General features: G+C 36.0%; 1 protein-coding gene across 1 annotated transcript; it reads right to left on the bottom strand.

The window, feature by feature from the left end:
* Nucleotides 1–921: 921 nt before the first annotated feature.
* SpdS (Spermidine Synthase) lies at nt 922–17,139 on the bottom strand. The gene is made up of 4 exons (XM_034971452.2): nt 16,953–17,139; nt 16,499–16,709; nt 6,224–6,349; nt 922–4,047 (listed from the first exon to the last, which is right to left on the bottom strand). The coding sequence occupies exons 2-4, from the start codon at nt 16,700–16,702 to the stop codon at nt 3,511–3,513; spliced, it is 867 nt and encodes a 288-aa protein (XP_034827343.1). The 5' UTR covers nt 16,703–16,709; nt 16,953–17,139; the 3' UTR covers nt 922–3,510.
* Nucleotides 17,140–17,163: the final 24 nt, after the last annotated feature.

Raw genomic sequence — 17,163 nt, 5'->3', positions numbered from 1 at the left:
TTGAAAGATTTTTGAAAACCTAAATATCCATCGAAAGTCGCGAGCATCTAGTCAAGAATATTGTATTCGGGTTCGTAATGGAAGATTATAATTACGTCGTTTCGTAGTAACCAGTTACATAAAGCCGATACGAGCCCGGATAAAATATAATTGACTAGCTGATCGCCGCGGCTTCGCCCGCGTGTTATAATATAGCCTATGTCAATCAGGAATAATGTAGTTTTGTATTGGTGAAAGAATTTTCAAAATCGGTTCAGTAGTTCCAGAGATTACCACCTACAAACAAACTTAACGACATTACCTCTTTATAATATTATAGTATAGATTAATGACCAGTTACGAAAAGACGAAGTCTAAATCTATTTCGTAGCTGGTTACCAACGTGGACGGAACTGCTATCAGCGATATAAAATATTTCACTAGATGGGGTGCTTCATAGTAAAGGTATAATTCCGAACCACGCTGCACGAAGCAGTGCTGCCGCAACAGTGCTGTCGCGGCACTACTGCTCCCCATACAATCTCTATAAGCTTATATGAGATTGCATTCCGAGCTAAGCAGCAATGTTCCGCTTCATTGCTGCCTAGCTCGGAATGTAATCACATATAAGCTTATAGAGATTGTATGGGGACCAGTAGTGCGACAGCACTGTTGCGGCAGGATTGCTGCGTGCTGCGTGGTTCGGAATCATACCTTAACATGTTTCAACGAACATAGGTGCCCACATTCCTGTCAATAGTAGACGTCTTTAGACGCAAATGTTTGTTAGAACATGTTACTTTCATAGTAACAACATGTTCCAACAAGGATATAAGATCGCCTATTTCGTCCGCGTGGTTAAGATCCCGGGAACTCATATTTTGCGGGATACAGTTTATCACCCCATCAGCCAGGATAAACTTATATAAACAAAAACACTGATTGTATAAAAAATAAACTTTACTGTCCCCGATTTAACATTGAATAAGAATAAAAATATACATCAACATTAGCTACATACCTATACAAAAATACCTATATCTCAATTTGTTTATCACATAGTAGCTTATTGCTATTTCTTTATAATGCATGCGAAAGCATGGAAGCATGTAATATACTTAGTTCCCATCAAAAAAATCGACACACCTCGCAATACATTTTAGTATGCAAGTGTTTCGATTTTTTTTAATGCGAAGTTTATTTTTAGAGGCGCGAACACATTACTGTGGTGCTTGATGACGTGACAGGAGGCAACCAGAGTCCTCAAAGAGGTTCCATACATTTTATATGTAGTCTGAAGCTCGAGGTGTGCGCCAGATTGCGTTACAACTTACAACACGGCAATATGTCTGTAGCTTAACACGAGAGTCGCGAGATAGTCAAGTTTGTACCTATATAATAATTCAAACCTGACTATTTGACCGAAATGTAGAATTGCAAAGAACTGTATGTCATATCTCATCATCATGACCAACCCATCGCCGGCTCACTACAGAGCACAGGTCTCGTCTCAGAGTGAGAAGGGTTTTGGCCATAGTCTACCACGCTGGCCACGTGCGGATTGGTAGACTTCACACACCTTTGAGAACATTATGGAGAACTCTCAGGCATGCAGGTTTCCTCACGATGTTTTCCTTCACCGTTGAAGCAAGTGATATTTAATTACTTAAAACGCACATAACTCCGAAAAGTTATAGGCGCGTGCCCGGGGTCGAACCCCCGACCTCCGATTAGAAGGCGGCCGTCCTAACCACTAAGCTATCACAGCTTCACTTAGATAACGTTTTCCAAAGAACTCTGGCCGGTCTGATCGCATTATACAATACTTAATTAACACGTTGCGTCTGCTTAATGTGTTTGCACCTTAAGAAAAGTGTATTCCGAACACGCTTTATACAAACGTAGTTTGATTCGTATTTTTATTTATTGAAAGCAACCAAACTCAGAGGTATGTACAAAATGACTCCTCACGCGCCATTTTAACTCTATGGATCATAATCAAAAGTACCGTTCACCTTTAAAATAAGAACTAAAATCGTACTTTTGACATGGAATTCGACGCATAAAGTTAAAATGGCGCGTAGAAATTAAATTTTTACGCGTTATATTACATATATCGATAATCGATATCGTCATCCAGGCGTTATACATGGAGGTAGATTAGATACATAAAGTGGAATGTATTAGGTATATTATTTTATTATATTAGGTATATTATATTAGGTAGGTACGTATTATATTTTAATATCGCCCATTATCAGTCTGAATTTCTTTTTTATTTATTAATTATAATTATAATATATAATAATTATTATTATTATTATTCTATTGATAATAATTAAAAACACTTAAACCTAAATTCGAGTATATAGATTTCTTCATAATATATCGAAAACTTAAATGCACATTTAAGTACCTAAGGACGTATTAATAATTGTTTTTAATAAGACGAAATACACATAATTAACATAATTACATAGCATACATCACAAAAATGCGAGACGGCATTGTACTAATTCGTCGTCGCTTCTGCTCTGTGTTAGTGTGGATCGACCTTTTGTTGCTATTTATAGCAATTTCGCATCTAATATAAAGATCAATGTTATAGTCAAAATCCCAAACAGCAGAGGCAGATTATCCCTGACAAACTAGGCACATGCCTAGGGGCGCGGGGTTACGAAGGGGCGCGCGCGATCATGTAGAGTTCCATAACCTGGCCTACCTAATTATCCCTACTAAAATTATCTTGTAGTGACCAAAACGGCCTCTTCTTTAATATAGCAAAGTGTCAAGACGTGATGTTCTTCACTCGTTTACATAAATAGTATAATCGCCAACTAACTATACAATGAGACGATTCCTCGTTCTTTCGAAGTTAGTTAGTATGTATGTATGTATATACTTTATTGCACCACAGAAACACAAATGACAGGTTACAAAAAGAAATCTTAATAAGTAGGTACAAAAAGGCGGTCTTATCGCTAAATAGCGATCTCTTCCAGACAACCTTAACGCTAGGGAAAAAACGAACAAATGGACAACGGGAGGTGGTGTAAAATAAACCTAAATACCAATAGGTAAATAAACTAAACCATATAAAAAGAATGTAGAATACATATTATTAATACACTAATACATACAAATAAAATATAATAGACATACATAAGACTACATAGATATATATACACATATAGATTTAAATAATAAACTATGCCGTTACTGATGATAGCAAAGAGATAGGTAATGATCTTTGACGTCAATTTTAAATTTATTAAGGGATTCAGCACAATGGATTTGCGAGGGAAGCTCGTTCCATAAACAAATAGCAGTGACCGTGAAGGAATTCCTAAAGTGTTTTGTCCGATGTGTAGGTTTAGATTAGTAAAACTTTTAATATGGCTGTATGAGGTGCTTTCCTAGGGAAGCTGCCGCCCGCGGCGTCAACCTGATATATATTTCGTCTTATTAACAATACGATTCGGAATGTATATGAAACCGTTATAAAATAATGACATAAGACTATACGCATATCTACGCATCGATTTCATAACTTACGAACGCGGGCAGCGCAAACGCCGCTTTATGAATATCCGTATTGTAATATTTCAAGTCCATATTCTTTATTTGTTCAAGAGTGAACCGTGTCACCGGGTTCTTAAGGTCGACATTTGCATCTAAGGAACCGATGACGAAACCGATTTGACCGCAAGGATATGTCGGTACGGACGTAGACGCGTACGCAGCTACGGGGAACTGGTTCCTACAGAATCTGAGGGTATTTTTGACTAATTCCATATTGTCCCAATATGTGCCCGCTTGGGAACAAACGATGCCATTTGGTTTTAAGGCGCTTTTCATTAAGGCGAAGTAGTTTTCTTGGAATAGGTTGACCGCTGGGCCGACGGGGTCGCTGCTGTCGGTTATGATGACGTCAAACTCTTTGCTGTGGTTTTTCATGAATTCGAATCCGTCCCCCACATGTAGTGTAAGCTTTTTGCTGTCGAAGCCCACGGCCATGAATGAGAGGTACTTTTTTGATACTTCGATGACTTTTGCGTCGATTTCTACCTGAAATTAAATCAATGTTTTACGTCACATAATGTGCAAATAGCTATGATAGCCTAGTGGTTAAGACATCCGCCTCCTAATCGGGAGATCAGGGGTTATATTCATTAATTCAGATACAAGTTTGCTCTTGTCTGCAATCTCATCTAGTGGTAAGTGATAATGCAGTCTAAGACGGAAGCGGGCTAACTTTGGTTTCTACCGGAACGCTAAATCGCTTGGCGGCACGGCTTTGCCGGTAGGGTGGTAACTAACCACGGCCGAAGCGCCCACCAGACCAAACCAGAAATTTAGAAATTATAAAATTCTATACAATACAATTTTATTAACAAGTAAGTATATCAAAGATTAGAGGTTTCCTCACGATGTTTTCCTTCACCGTTAAAGCAAGTGATATTTAATTACTTAAAACGCACCTAACTCGGAAAAGTTAGAGATCGAACCCCCGACCTCCGATTAGAAGGCGGACGTCCTAACCAATAGGCTATCACAGCTACAGCAAAGATAGTTATCGTTACCATTCTACCAATGTTCAATACTGTTATCTAATTGACCTTTTCCTAACCACATGTCAAGATAAGGTTCCTTATTATCAAACTTGTATGGTAAAAGAATATTTGTGTAATGTAAATAAATGATAATTTTTATCATTGTGGTTTAATAACTCATTTTTAATAGTTGATAAAAGTGTTTAAATGTAGAGTAGTACTACAATTTAAAGTCTTTGATTTAAAAAAATCCTTTTCCATTCTTTTTTAGCAATATTAAAAAGAAAAGTTTAGAGAAAGACATCAGAATCGACGCCATTGACTGTCTATGGTCTAGCTCTAAAGGTCCAAACGCACTGACGCTGCGCTGCGCGAGGTGGCACGTCAAATATATGGTAGGGGGGCCAAGCGGGGATTTTGGGATTTACTCGAGCGCGTCAGATTAAGGCAAAATACAGTACGCGGCCAAAAGTGATGAACATTGATCTTTAGAAGAGACAGTCGGCTAATTTCGGCTTCGTAGAGCGTTATCTCTGTCCCCACGACACTCGAGTAACTCTCTATTTAGCCTCTTGGGCTCCCTTAATAATAGTTCATATGAGTTCGTATGGAACAAAGCGTACTTCAGCGACGCTGCGCGACGCGGTGCGGCAAATATAGTTTGTATGAATTTGTATGAAACAAAGCCCACTTCAGATTCAGATTTATTTATTTACTTTCATGTACATTTACATTAATTGATGGTGGGTGCTTACTTTAGCGACGCTGCGCGGCAGATATAGCTTTTGTTATATGATTTTGTATGGAGCAAGACCAGCTTTGCCATATAGGTAAAGATGTATTGTGAATTACCTGATCAAAATATCCAAGAAAGGCTGCACAACAAAATGAAAACGTTAGGTCTTACCATTGATACTATTATTATACTTTTAAGTCCCGCAAATTGTTAATGTGCGGGGCCGCCATTTTCGTGACGTCAGCACTAGACTGAAGTTTCGAGCTGATGGTATATCAGGGGGCACGGCAGTGCCCCGCCAAGACGAGCGAAACTAAAGGACGGGGCACTACGTACCTTTTCTCGATTTTTATTTCGGCTGACGTCTAAATGACGTCATTTCGTTGTTAATGAGACATGGTTCCAGCGAAATAGCAATTTGCGGGACTTATACCTTAGATACATGTTAGATTTTTTATATTCATATTAAAAGGTGTATAAAGTTCGTTTGAGTAAGACAGAACATACCAAAGTCAAAACGCACGGCTTTTATGAACACACAACACTGCAAGGTAATGACGGACAGCGCCATCTTTAGTACGCGACAGGTCGAGATCGCCATCGGGGTGGGGACGCCCCGCAGACCCCCACAGCCCCCGCGCTAACCCGCGTGGGTGTGCGGGGCGTCCATCTACCTCATACCCCGATTGCCATCCCGACCTGTCGCATACTATATAAATATTTTTTGTAAATTAATTACTTTTCGTGAACACATTTGAATTTTTTTTGTAATGTGATCACAAATTCACGGTTTTCGGAATTTTTTCCAACCTACCAAATTTCATGATCCTAGGTCAACTGGCCCTGCAGGTTTTCTTGACAGACAGACACAACAGAGTGATTCTATAAGAGTTTCTTTTTTCTTTTAACGTACAGAACCCCCTAAAAAAATCTATATAGGATGAATTTTGTGTACCTGTACAATCTCCTTGACTTGGGGGTGTTTGGCGACGTCCCGCGCGACGCCGCCGTCCCCCCCGCCCACTATCAGCACTTTCTCTGGGTTGCGGTGGCAGCACAGTGGCAGGAATGATATCATCTCCTATAACAACAGAGAAGATAACGTTATCAGTCTTCCTACAAAATAGTGCTTATTAGACGTTAGCGTTGATTCTGATGTCTTTCTCTAAACTAAACTTAGAGTATTTTTAACAATAAACTAGTTAAATTTAGAGTATCTGTATCTTTTTCTTATATTAAAAGCTAGCAGACAGACAGACACACTTTCACATTTATAATATTAGTATGGAATGGATGATGAGATATGTTGTGGCCGTATGGTAATAATTAAATGCGGCAACGGTGAAAGATGTTTATTGAGAGCCGACTTATGATCTACTCTCGCTTATGGACTAACAATAACAATAAATAAATCTTACATACTATTGTTTAAATCTTATTGCTTAACTACCTAACCTACATAATTTTGCATCACCTCTCTTTCAATCCGATGTGCAGGCAACCTACTTCGATATATTGAGGAGTTGCATTTTTATGTTACAGCTAATATGAACATGCTACGTTTAAACTGTCAATTCGTACATATTACAACTCCCCTGAAAATGTATGCGGTTACCCCTCCCCTTAAAAGAAAAAAAATGTTAGACGCTACATCGAATCAGAAGAAAAGATGATGACAATCACAAAAATAAAATCTAATGCTAAATAAAATTAAATTATGTAAGGAAACATTTTTTTTAGTTACTTCCTGTGCTTAAAGTGCAATTTATCTTATCTCTTACTTCGTATGGGCATACTTTCAACCTTACTTATAAATAGAAAAATCGTAATCTATTAAGTGCAGTCAAGGATTTAACTTTTACAAAAGTTTCGAAAAATCCCATCATATGTAATAAAATAATCTCAAAATAGCATCATAGGTATTAGATATGTATAAGCTGAGGTATCGATTTCACAAATCGACTTCAAAAGATTCTATAACCTATCAAATAGTCGTCATCATAAGTATACAGCTGTCGTTTTAGCATCGTCGTAAGACCTATTATTAAGTAAACATCTCAGGTATTTATATTTCCTGGACAGTCAAAATAAATCTCTCCTAGTCTTCATCTTCCTTTCAAGTTACTTCTTCACATAATACAAATAAATAAACAAATAAACAAATCAACAAACGCGGCGCGTACTCTCTCCTAATAAATATTTAACATAACATGCTTGCAAGCATTTTTCATAAGACTTATAGTCTTCATCAAACTTATTTCTTTCAATAAGTATTTCAATAACATTCAACTTTTCATAAAAATTCTAGGTCTTTCACTAACACCAGCGCGGTAGATAATGATCAAGAGTCTAGACAAATATATAGTTGAATGAGGAGGTACTAAATATGCGCAAAACATCGCGTTTAAACAAATAAATAACAATCATCTTCCTACGTCAGTATGTCTCAATCTAAAAAAAAAATTGTATATTTTATACCTATAGCACTTCTACAGCCGAAGGGTGATCAAGCCTTTGGTTTGCAGAGTCCTAACTTGTCAAAGCCGGGTATAGTCTTATATCGTCAAAACTTGCACGAAACTAGACGAAAAACGTCTGTAGGGGAAAAAATTCTCTTTATTTCATATTCATTTCGTTGTATTTGCAAATTGCATCTCGAGCAAAACCATTGTCTCGTATAACAATACAAAATGTTCGGGTACGCGCATAGATTATCTACTATATACTAGAAATAGATGTGCGACTCTAGATTTCTTTTTCAAAGTTACGCGTGTACTCACATCAAGAGGGCACTAAAAGCGCGCTAGGCGTGCGAGAGCGCGAAAATTTAAATGCTATTTAAATGTACTTTACTAGAATATTTTATATTTTTGGAACACGTTTTAAATAAACATTAATAATTCCTTTAACGTTTGTTTAAAACATGTTTAAAAATATATATTACAAGACTATGACTCTTTGAGCTACTTAATTATAACTATATTATAGAAAGAAAAAGGTTTTAAGGTTTTGTAAATATTTATTATCATAAATTCGTAACTAGGTAGATACATAAAATACAATAGAATAGAAAACAATACGAAGTGTATGTAAACACTATAAAATACATACCCAAATTCAAGACCCGCAAGATTGTGAAATAATTACTATTCAAATTTAACATTTTCGGTTATTTACTTTTAATAATTTTCAAATTATTACCACAATTGGTGTATTTGTGTAGTCAGAAAACAATAAAATAATTGTTATATGAGCCAAAGATAATTAACATAAAGCTAGCTTTAAGTTTTATTGTAATATTAAAAATAAAAAAAATTAACATAAATTATATTAAATAAAATTCCCTGTAAATAAACTGTAAAATAATAAACATAAATTATACTAAATCAAGTAATCAATAAAACCAATCTACTAGATTGATTTTATTGATGGGAATTTATGTTTACTAGCTTATGCCCGCGATTTCGTTCGCGTGGACTACACAAATTTTGAACCCCTGTTTCACACACTTAGAGTTGATCTTTAACAATGAGATTTTAACATATGAGCTTAATAAAATATGTCATACTGCAAATTGCAAAAATATTAACTACAAAACTTTATAGACACTTCAAAACTGACAGAGTTTCATACAAACTTCAAACCCCTATTTTATCCCTTCAGGGGTTGAATTTTGAAAAATCCTTTCTTAGCGGACGCCTACGTTATAATAGCTATCTGCATGCCGAATTTCAGCGTGATCCGTCCAGTAGTTTGAGCTGTGCGTTGATAGATCAGTCAGTCAGTCAGTCAGTCAGTCACCTTTTCCTTTTATATATAGATTATATTATATTTGACTAGTGCCACAAAGGCAGTAATATTAAAAACATAATTACACAAATTAATCACACAGGATTGGCAAGAGTCTGTGATCAATCTACAATTAACAATTTAATCCCCCATATTTGTTAAAAGGAATACAAAACAATTTACTAAAGAAAACAATTTAGTAAAGACTGCCAAACGGATATAGCTTCTGTTAGATATTGATGCAGAAGATGACTTACGAATGTGCAATAGTTGACAGAAGCTTGAATGATTCCCCTTATCTAAATATATAAAAGGAAAGGGTGACTGACTGACTGACTGACCTATCAACGCACAGCTCAAATTACTGGACGGATCGGGCTGAAATTTGGCATGCAGATAGCTATTTTGAAGTAGGCATCCGCTAAGAAAGGGTTTTTGAAAATTCAACCCCTAAGGGGGTGAAATAGGGGGTTGAAACTTGTGAAGTCCACGCGGACAAAGTCGCGAGCATAAGCTAGTTTTATCAAACGAAGTCTGTAATTCAACTACTGATTTCATTAGATTGCATAAAATAGATTATTTACCTTTATGTGTTTGATAATATCTCAACGCCTGAATTTTTATGCTATCATTTTCAGTATCTGAATTTTTACCTTTTAAAATTTTATTTACATTATTGCACCAGCTGTGAATAATCAATTTGATCACAAAATTTATTATATAATTTTTCAAATTGACTTTGTGTGTATCACATGTTAAAAAATCAAAACTTGTACTCTGATCAACTAATAATTTTATCATTTGACTTTTGCCACTTTTCCCAGGATCATTTTTTAACATGCTTTTTACTATTTTTATTATATTTCTCACACAATTTGAAAAGTTACGCGAGGGTCGGTAAAGAGATCTCCTTGTGATATCGATAGAATGTATGTATTCATCTGCTTGAGGTGGGGTGGTGTCACACAATTCATTATTGCATTTTATACAAGATTTACACACATTCCTTTTTAGCTTTTTTATGACAAACCCTGTCACATACTTTTTAGTTTCAGAGATTATTAATTTGTCTCCAATTTCTGAACTACTATCTGCCAAATTTTCTATACTTAGATCTGTATCCATTGGCTCATTGCTCATCGGGGGCTCTTTGATGTCATTTTCTATCAAAAGACAATCTAAATTTTGTAACATTTTGTTAGGATCTTCCTCACAGTTAGCCCCTAATGAGTGACTTGAATTTAAATTATTTACAAGTAATGTTTTGTAAATACTTTCAAACTGCTGGCAGGTAGGGTTTGTGTTTCTAGCCCCGTGGCTCCTCACAGAGGAGAAAAAGTTTTCCACAGGATCTTGGTTAAAACAGCGCGTTAACAAACTAGTTACATTATGTTTTTCATTTAGATATAGCCACAATTCTTTCATAACTTTAATATTGTGGATCCAATTTTTAATTGATGGAACCTGTTCATAACGAATACTTACTGTTCCATCTTTTTTTTTTGTTTCCATCTTAAATCGCATTGATTTTAATATTGGCACACTTTCATCCCATAATTTAAAATGGTCAGAGTTCATTTTCAAACAATTTTTATATATTTATGGGTCTTTTTATAAGACCCTCCATTAAAGGAGTCAAAAAGACGATCAAATAATAGCAGCAAGTCGGCTGTGTCAGCACACTCTTGTGGTAGTAAATTATTTTCTGAAAAAGAAAAAAGATTAAAAATTAAATACTTAAATAAATACTTAAATATATTTTTTTATACATAAATGTCAGGCCACATTTACATGGATTTGTAGCTGATGCTCGCGACTTCACCCGCGTGGATTTAGGTTTCTTAAATCTATGAACTCTATGATTTTCAGAGAAAAAAGTAGTGTCCTTCCCTAAGAAGTTATTTGTATACCAAACGTCAAAATTGGGTGGGCTGTGGGTCGATTTCATAAAACCGGCATCAATCATTATTACAATCTCAGTTGTTGTGATTGGCTGAATTTGTGCGATTCTTGTTGCAACAATGCATTGTAGCCAATAGTGAGCTGGCGTCAACCATTTATAATATTAGTATGGAGTTGTGGATGTTTTAAAGTTGCACTATCATCACATTACAGATGTAAAATAGCGCCATATATGTTGCTAATAAATAATTATTGAGAATAAGATTAGTCCTTGCTAGTCAAGTAGTACCAAAGTCTGATGAATTAATTCTAAAGTGAAGAAGGTCTTCAAATATCAGGTCTTTAAAAGTTTCAGAACATTAACAGTACTTACTTGCACAAAATCGTAGCGCTCCTGATACACGCTGACTAAAAACTTGTGCAGCATGTTTTACTTTCATCTTCGGAATTTTCTCTATGAGTACATGAGCTTCTGTTAACTTGTTGCACATTCGTAAGTCATCTTCTCCTGCATCAATATCTAACAGAAGCTTTAAATGTATCCATTTAGCAGTCTTTACTTCGTCCTCCTGTGTGAATCTTAATTCTTTTGTCAGTAAATTGTTTCGTATTCCTTTTAACAAATGTGGGGGATCAAATAAGGGGAATATATTATTATTTTCTACAGCAAAACTACTATCCCTAGGCTCGTTGCCTAATCTAAGACAATCTACTTTAGTCTCTTTTATCAGCTCATTTATAACTTTGTTGTTAATTGTAGATTGATCACAGACAGTTGAGACGACAGCCAATCCTGTTTGATTAATTTGTGTAATTATGTTTTTAATACACCTTTTTAATATTACTGCCTTTGTGGCACTTTTGCAAAACAAATAGCAAATTGGCTGTTTGAACTTAGCTTTTAGCCCCTTTATCATGAATACCAAAACATGGTCAGCAATATTCTCTGTAATTTCATTTCCCCCAAAATCTTCAAATCCGATTACTTGATCGAATGCTGTATTGAAATGTAGGGATGGAGACAAAGACATTTCATCAAAGATTAATACACATAATCGTTGCTCCATCCCCAATTTGTCTGCCGCATTTTTCAAAAGTTTAATTATCGCAGGGTTTAAGCCTGGTTTAATTGTTATTTGTTTAAGGACATCCAGTAATGTTCGTTTTGATGGCAAAGTTAACATTTTTCTCAAAAAGTTATAGCCTTTTGGACTTTTCTTATATATCGAGAGTGACATTAATTTTTCTGCATGATTAAATCTTCTTCCACGGCTTTTTTTGTTATGCTGTGTTAATTGCATTTTTACAAGTGTTTGAGCAGGCATAGGTAAGTATTTTAGAACCTTGTTAAATAATTTTGTTTTTGACATTTTTTTTGCTATCTTTACTTGGTTTCTTTGTTCGAATAATTTATTTTTCAAATTAACTATTTTCCTTAACAATTTCTGAACTTTGAGATTCACATGTCTTTGACCAGCTTTTCCTGAAAAAAAAAAGGTGTTTTTATTAAGTATACATTAACTATTAGACAATTTTCAATACTCTATTCTTGTTAAAATCTTGTTAACAGTAAAGATTTTTTATCTCTTATTTAATTAAATTAAATTAAATTTATTGGATATTATTACATATTAAATTACATATAAGGAACACAAAAAATACTTATAATACAGATAAAAACAAGTAATAACAATTAAGTAGACCTAGGTCTAGTGGGGTGCCAGCCAGGTAACCTCCCAGTGTGTATGTGTGTATGTGTATTATTTGTTGTTTATGGCCACAACTTACTAGTAATTATTTTTTTCTGAATCTGAGTTTGAGAATATCCTGCTTGGATGTTGTGAACCACAGATGGGGTACTTTGAGCGACCGATTGATTATGTGTAGAACTTTCTGGTTGATTTATTGTATTAGCATCTAGACTTGAATCAATGGCACCTGAAATATGCAAAATAGAGTTTTAGAAGAAGTGTTTATGTTATAATTATTAGTTATACATAGTTAGTTTCTGTCTGCAACTTCATTAGGAGATTTCAGTTTTGAAGATTCCATAGAAACATTTGTACTTATTACATTTGATACCAAGTGGGGTATCCCGTAGCGCTGCCAAGTCGATTTTTTTGATATTAACAATAAACCTCTACAGTTTTGCGGCTTGTTAAGAAAAGTGATCTGTTTTACTCTTGTGTATTACAGAACCCTATGTGCTGTGTCCAACTCGCACTTGGCCAGTTATTTTCTACATAGCAGTTCTTGATTTATCGTGCAAAACGTCGAAAAATACGACTGAAGTATGGGACCCTCTGTGCACAAGTCTGACCCACACTTGGCCAGTGTTTTCAAGCTTCTACAATCTGTGCTTTGACCTATTATTGACATGTCAATCAATGTAATTTCTCAAAATCCTCTCTACTGTAATAACTAATAAATAAAACTCACCAAGGTTAAGAGAAGGAAATGCTGTCTTTGCTAGTCTTTTACTGTGATGGTATAAAAAACGATCTTCAAAGTGGTGATTGCAAATTCGATAATTCGTATATATTTCATCATCAGTCTTGCTTTCTAAATCTTGTCCTACTATCTCTTTCCATTGTTGAAATCGTTTCAAAGAGGAGTGGCCAGGTTTTGGAAAGTGATGCAAAACATCTGAAAAAGTAGTAACATAAAATATGCAATATATTATTGTATTATCTATACTTATTGTACTTATTTACTTAATCTCTATAATATATATATAAAAATGAATCACTGAATGTGTTGCTAAGCGCAAATTTCGAGAACAGCTGAACCGATTTCGCTAATTCTTTTTTTATAATATTCCTTGAAGTACGAGGATGGTTTTTATGGAATTGCCCGAAATCGACTAGGCGGTAAGACGTTCGCTGGGGCAGCTAGTAAAATATAAAAAAACCATAGTCATTAAAGTTCAAAATAATATCTAATGTTGTACCTACGTACCTACACTTAATTACAAAACAAAAAATGTACAGAATTAGTAGTCAATAATCCTTACCAATATTATAAATGCAAAAGTATGTCAGGCTGTCTGTCTGCTAGCTTTTCACAGTCAATTTGTGTAACCGTTTATGATAAAAGTTAGAAGGTACAGAGAAGCTTGCATCCAGGTAAGGACATAGGCTACTTTTGCCTCGGAAAATCAAACAGTTCCCATGGGATTCTTTAAAACGCTAAACCAACGTAGACAAAGTGGCGGGCATCATCTATTTGGTGAAGAGATAGCTTGCATCGGAGACGGTTGTAGGCTACTTTTATCACGGAAAATTGGACTTCTCACGGGATTTCTAAAATGGTTTTTTGGATGATATCCACGTGGACGAAATCGCAGGAATTATTTAGTATCATGATAAAATACCTAATGTACTAATGGAGCATAGAGTTTGACTCGTTTAAGAGATTTGTGTTAGATTACAAGTGAGCTGATTTTAAACTTACCGAATTGCTCACATCCGAACACACATCGAGATCTCCGTGGCATTTTCCCTGCACAAATCTATCGACAGAAAATCTTTTCACAAAGCAAAAACAAGTCCGTAATCCGTAGCCGTGGTCAATCGTTCAGGCATGAATCGAGTCCGTAAATCAATCCTTAGGTAGTTATCGAGGTGGTTAAAGGAAACACAGAGTCCAGTAAACAAAGCAGGGTCAGATAAATTTATCAGAAATAGAAATATTTAGAACCGCACAAACAACAATACACGAAAACATGAAAAGTTTTGAACTTCAACGGTGACCAGGGTTGCCAGATATTTACCAATTGAATTCGCCCGTTTTTTTTTTTTTTAATAGATATAGCGAGCAAGCGAGCAGGCGGGTCACCTGATGTTAAGTGATTACCGCCGCCCATGAACATTTGCAGCACCAGAGGAGCCGCCGATGCGTTGCCGGCCTTTAGGAATTTGTTTTAGGATTTTGCCTGCTGAGTAGCCTAAAATCGCCCGTTTCTATCTTCCAGGGGCCCTACCGCGGTTGTTTGACAGCTACAATGTTACGATCACAATCATCTCTGATTGGTTAATGCTCGCTCACTATTGGCTACAATGCATTGTTGCAACAAGGATTGCACAAATTCAGCCAATCAGAACAATTGAGATTGTAATAATGATTGATACCGGTTTTAGACAATCGCCCTACTGGTAGCCTAAATGGTTACTGGTAGCCAATCGGGATTTTTGGGCGCCGATTGGCCCGCCGAGGTAGCCTAAATGGCGGTAATTCGCCTAATCTGGCACCACTGACGGTGACTGTGGCTGTCCAAATGTTTGTAATTTAAAATTACAACAATGTGCCCGCCATCTATTTACGTCTTTTATTAACTGTTATCTATTTGTTTAGCCGTACTCGCGCTTAGATGGCACCACAAGCGAATTTCAATTTGCGATTTTTTAATGTTCTGGAGTTGCACCCCTATGGGTACGCGTGTGTCGTTGACCACGCGATGACACCGTTATAATTCTCTGAATTATTAATATTTACGAAAGAAGTAAGTACCTACCTACTTATTCATTTATTAATTATTATCTATTATTAGTTTAAACTATCCTACACACTATATAAAATCTTACAAATAAAGCACGAACGGAACTTATTAGTAGATAGTGGAGGAAGTATCATTTATTATAAAAAACCAATATTCACCTAACCTATACCTACGTACAAAATTTAATTATCTACCCAAGAAAAAAAAATTACAATTGCTACACATTTTACCTATTTGCCCATTACGAGAGATAAATTGCACTTACTTTAACTGTTAGCGACGCATTTCAATAGTCAATTTCGTGACCGCCGTGTAGTCGCCGTCGTCATCAGGACAGGTTTTGGTCATCAGGTCCGGAGGTCTGGAGTCTGCGCCTCTTCTTTACTGCATCTTAATGGGCCGGGAAAACCCTGGACTCCTCGAACTGGGCCGGGAATACCCTGGACACCTCCTAGTTTTGGCCGGGATAACCCTGGACGCACGATGATGCTGGGCCGATCAATGAAGCTTGAGATGTCTTCTGTTCATAAGCGATTCATTTTTTTTGGCTTATTTCTTGATGTTAGTGTTTCTTGATTTTTAATATAGGACGTGGAATTATTTTCTTCTTTTTGTTCTAATTGAGTCTTGAATCTTGATAATATTCTTTTGAAAATTGTGTAGTCTTCATCTTGATCGGTGCCCAGCCGGTGCACGCACTTAGATTAGGCATGCACCGACTGGCAAGGGTCGCCATGAGATATGTTGTGGCCGTATGGTAATAATTAAATGCGGCAACGGTGAAAGATGTTTATTGAGAGCCGACTTATGATCTACTCTCGCTTATGGACTAACAATAACAATAAATAAATCTTACATACTATTGTTTAAATCTTATTGCTTAACTACCTAACCTACATAATTTTGCATCACCTCTCTTTCAATCCGATGTGCAGGCAACCTACTTCGATATATTGAGGAGTTGCATTTTTATGTTACAGCTAATATGAACATGCTACGTTTAAACTGTCAATTCGTACATATTACAATGATAACAATTACCTGGTAAGAGAATTCGTCTTTCTGCGTGCACTGTATGATGCCATCCAGCACCAGCACGCGACCCAGGCTGGGAGTGTCGTACACCTGGATCAGCTGGAAGTCTGACCGCTCATCATGCAGCACCTCCTTCACTTCAAACGAGAATGTACTCCCTGGCCACAGCTCACACGACTCCGAAAACCAGTTCTTCTTTAATGTATCCATATTTTATCTGTAAAAGGATTATACCTAAGTTTTACTATAAACACTCCTTAAGATTTAAGCGAACCACAACGATCAAAGATGCTGGACGAAACACGAAAACTTTTGTATTTATATTTTATATTCAACTTATTATATTGGCAAACAATTAAATATGTAGTTAAATCATTTAGATAACTACACAAATAACTTGGATCATGATAACAATGCCTATAACTCGCTTAAAATTATACACTTGTGTGTTAACACTTACCCGTACACGATAACTAATTTTTATCTCAATTCTCAATCAAATTACAAATTACTCTTGCGCTCTGATTATCTATATGTTATTGGTCTGTGCTGATTATACTTTGAAGATTTGAGTTGAGTCAGGCACAGCTGGGCACAGCCACCGACCAGAAACAAAAGGGCAAAAACTACAACGGCACAGCCGCATGGCAGCTCTCTGTGGGCACTGGGCA

Source organism: Maniola hyperantus, chromosome 8, assembly GCF_902806685.2.
Source record: "Maniola hyperantus chromosome 8, iAphHyp1.2, whole genome shotgun sequence".
NCBI lineage: Eukaryota > Metazoa > Arthropoda > Insecta > Lepidoptera > Nymphalidae > Maniola > Maniola hyperantus.
The sequence above is the reverse complement of the archived record's forward strand: the minus strand, read 5'-3'. Positions and strand labels throughout refer to the sequence as shown.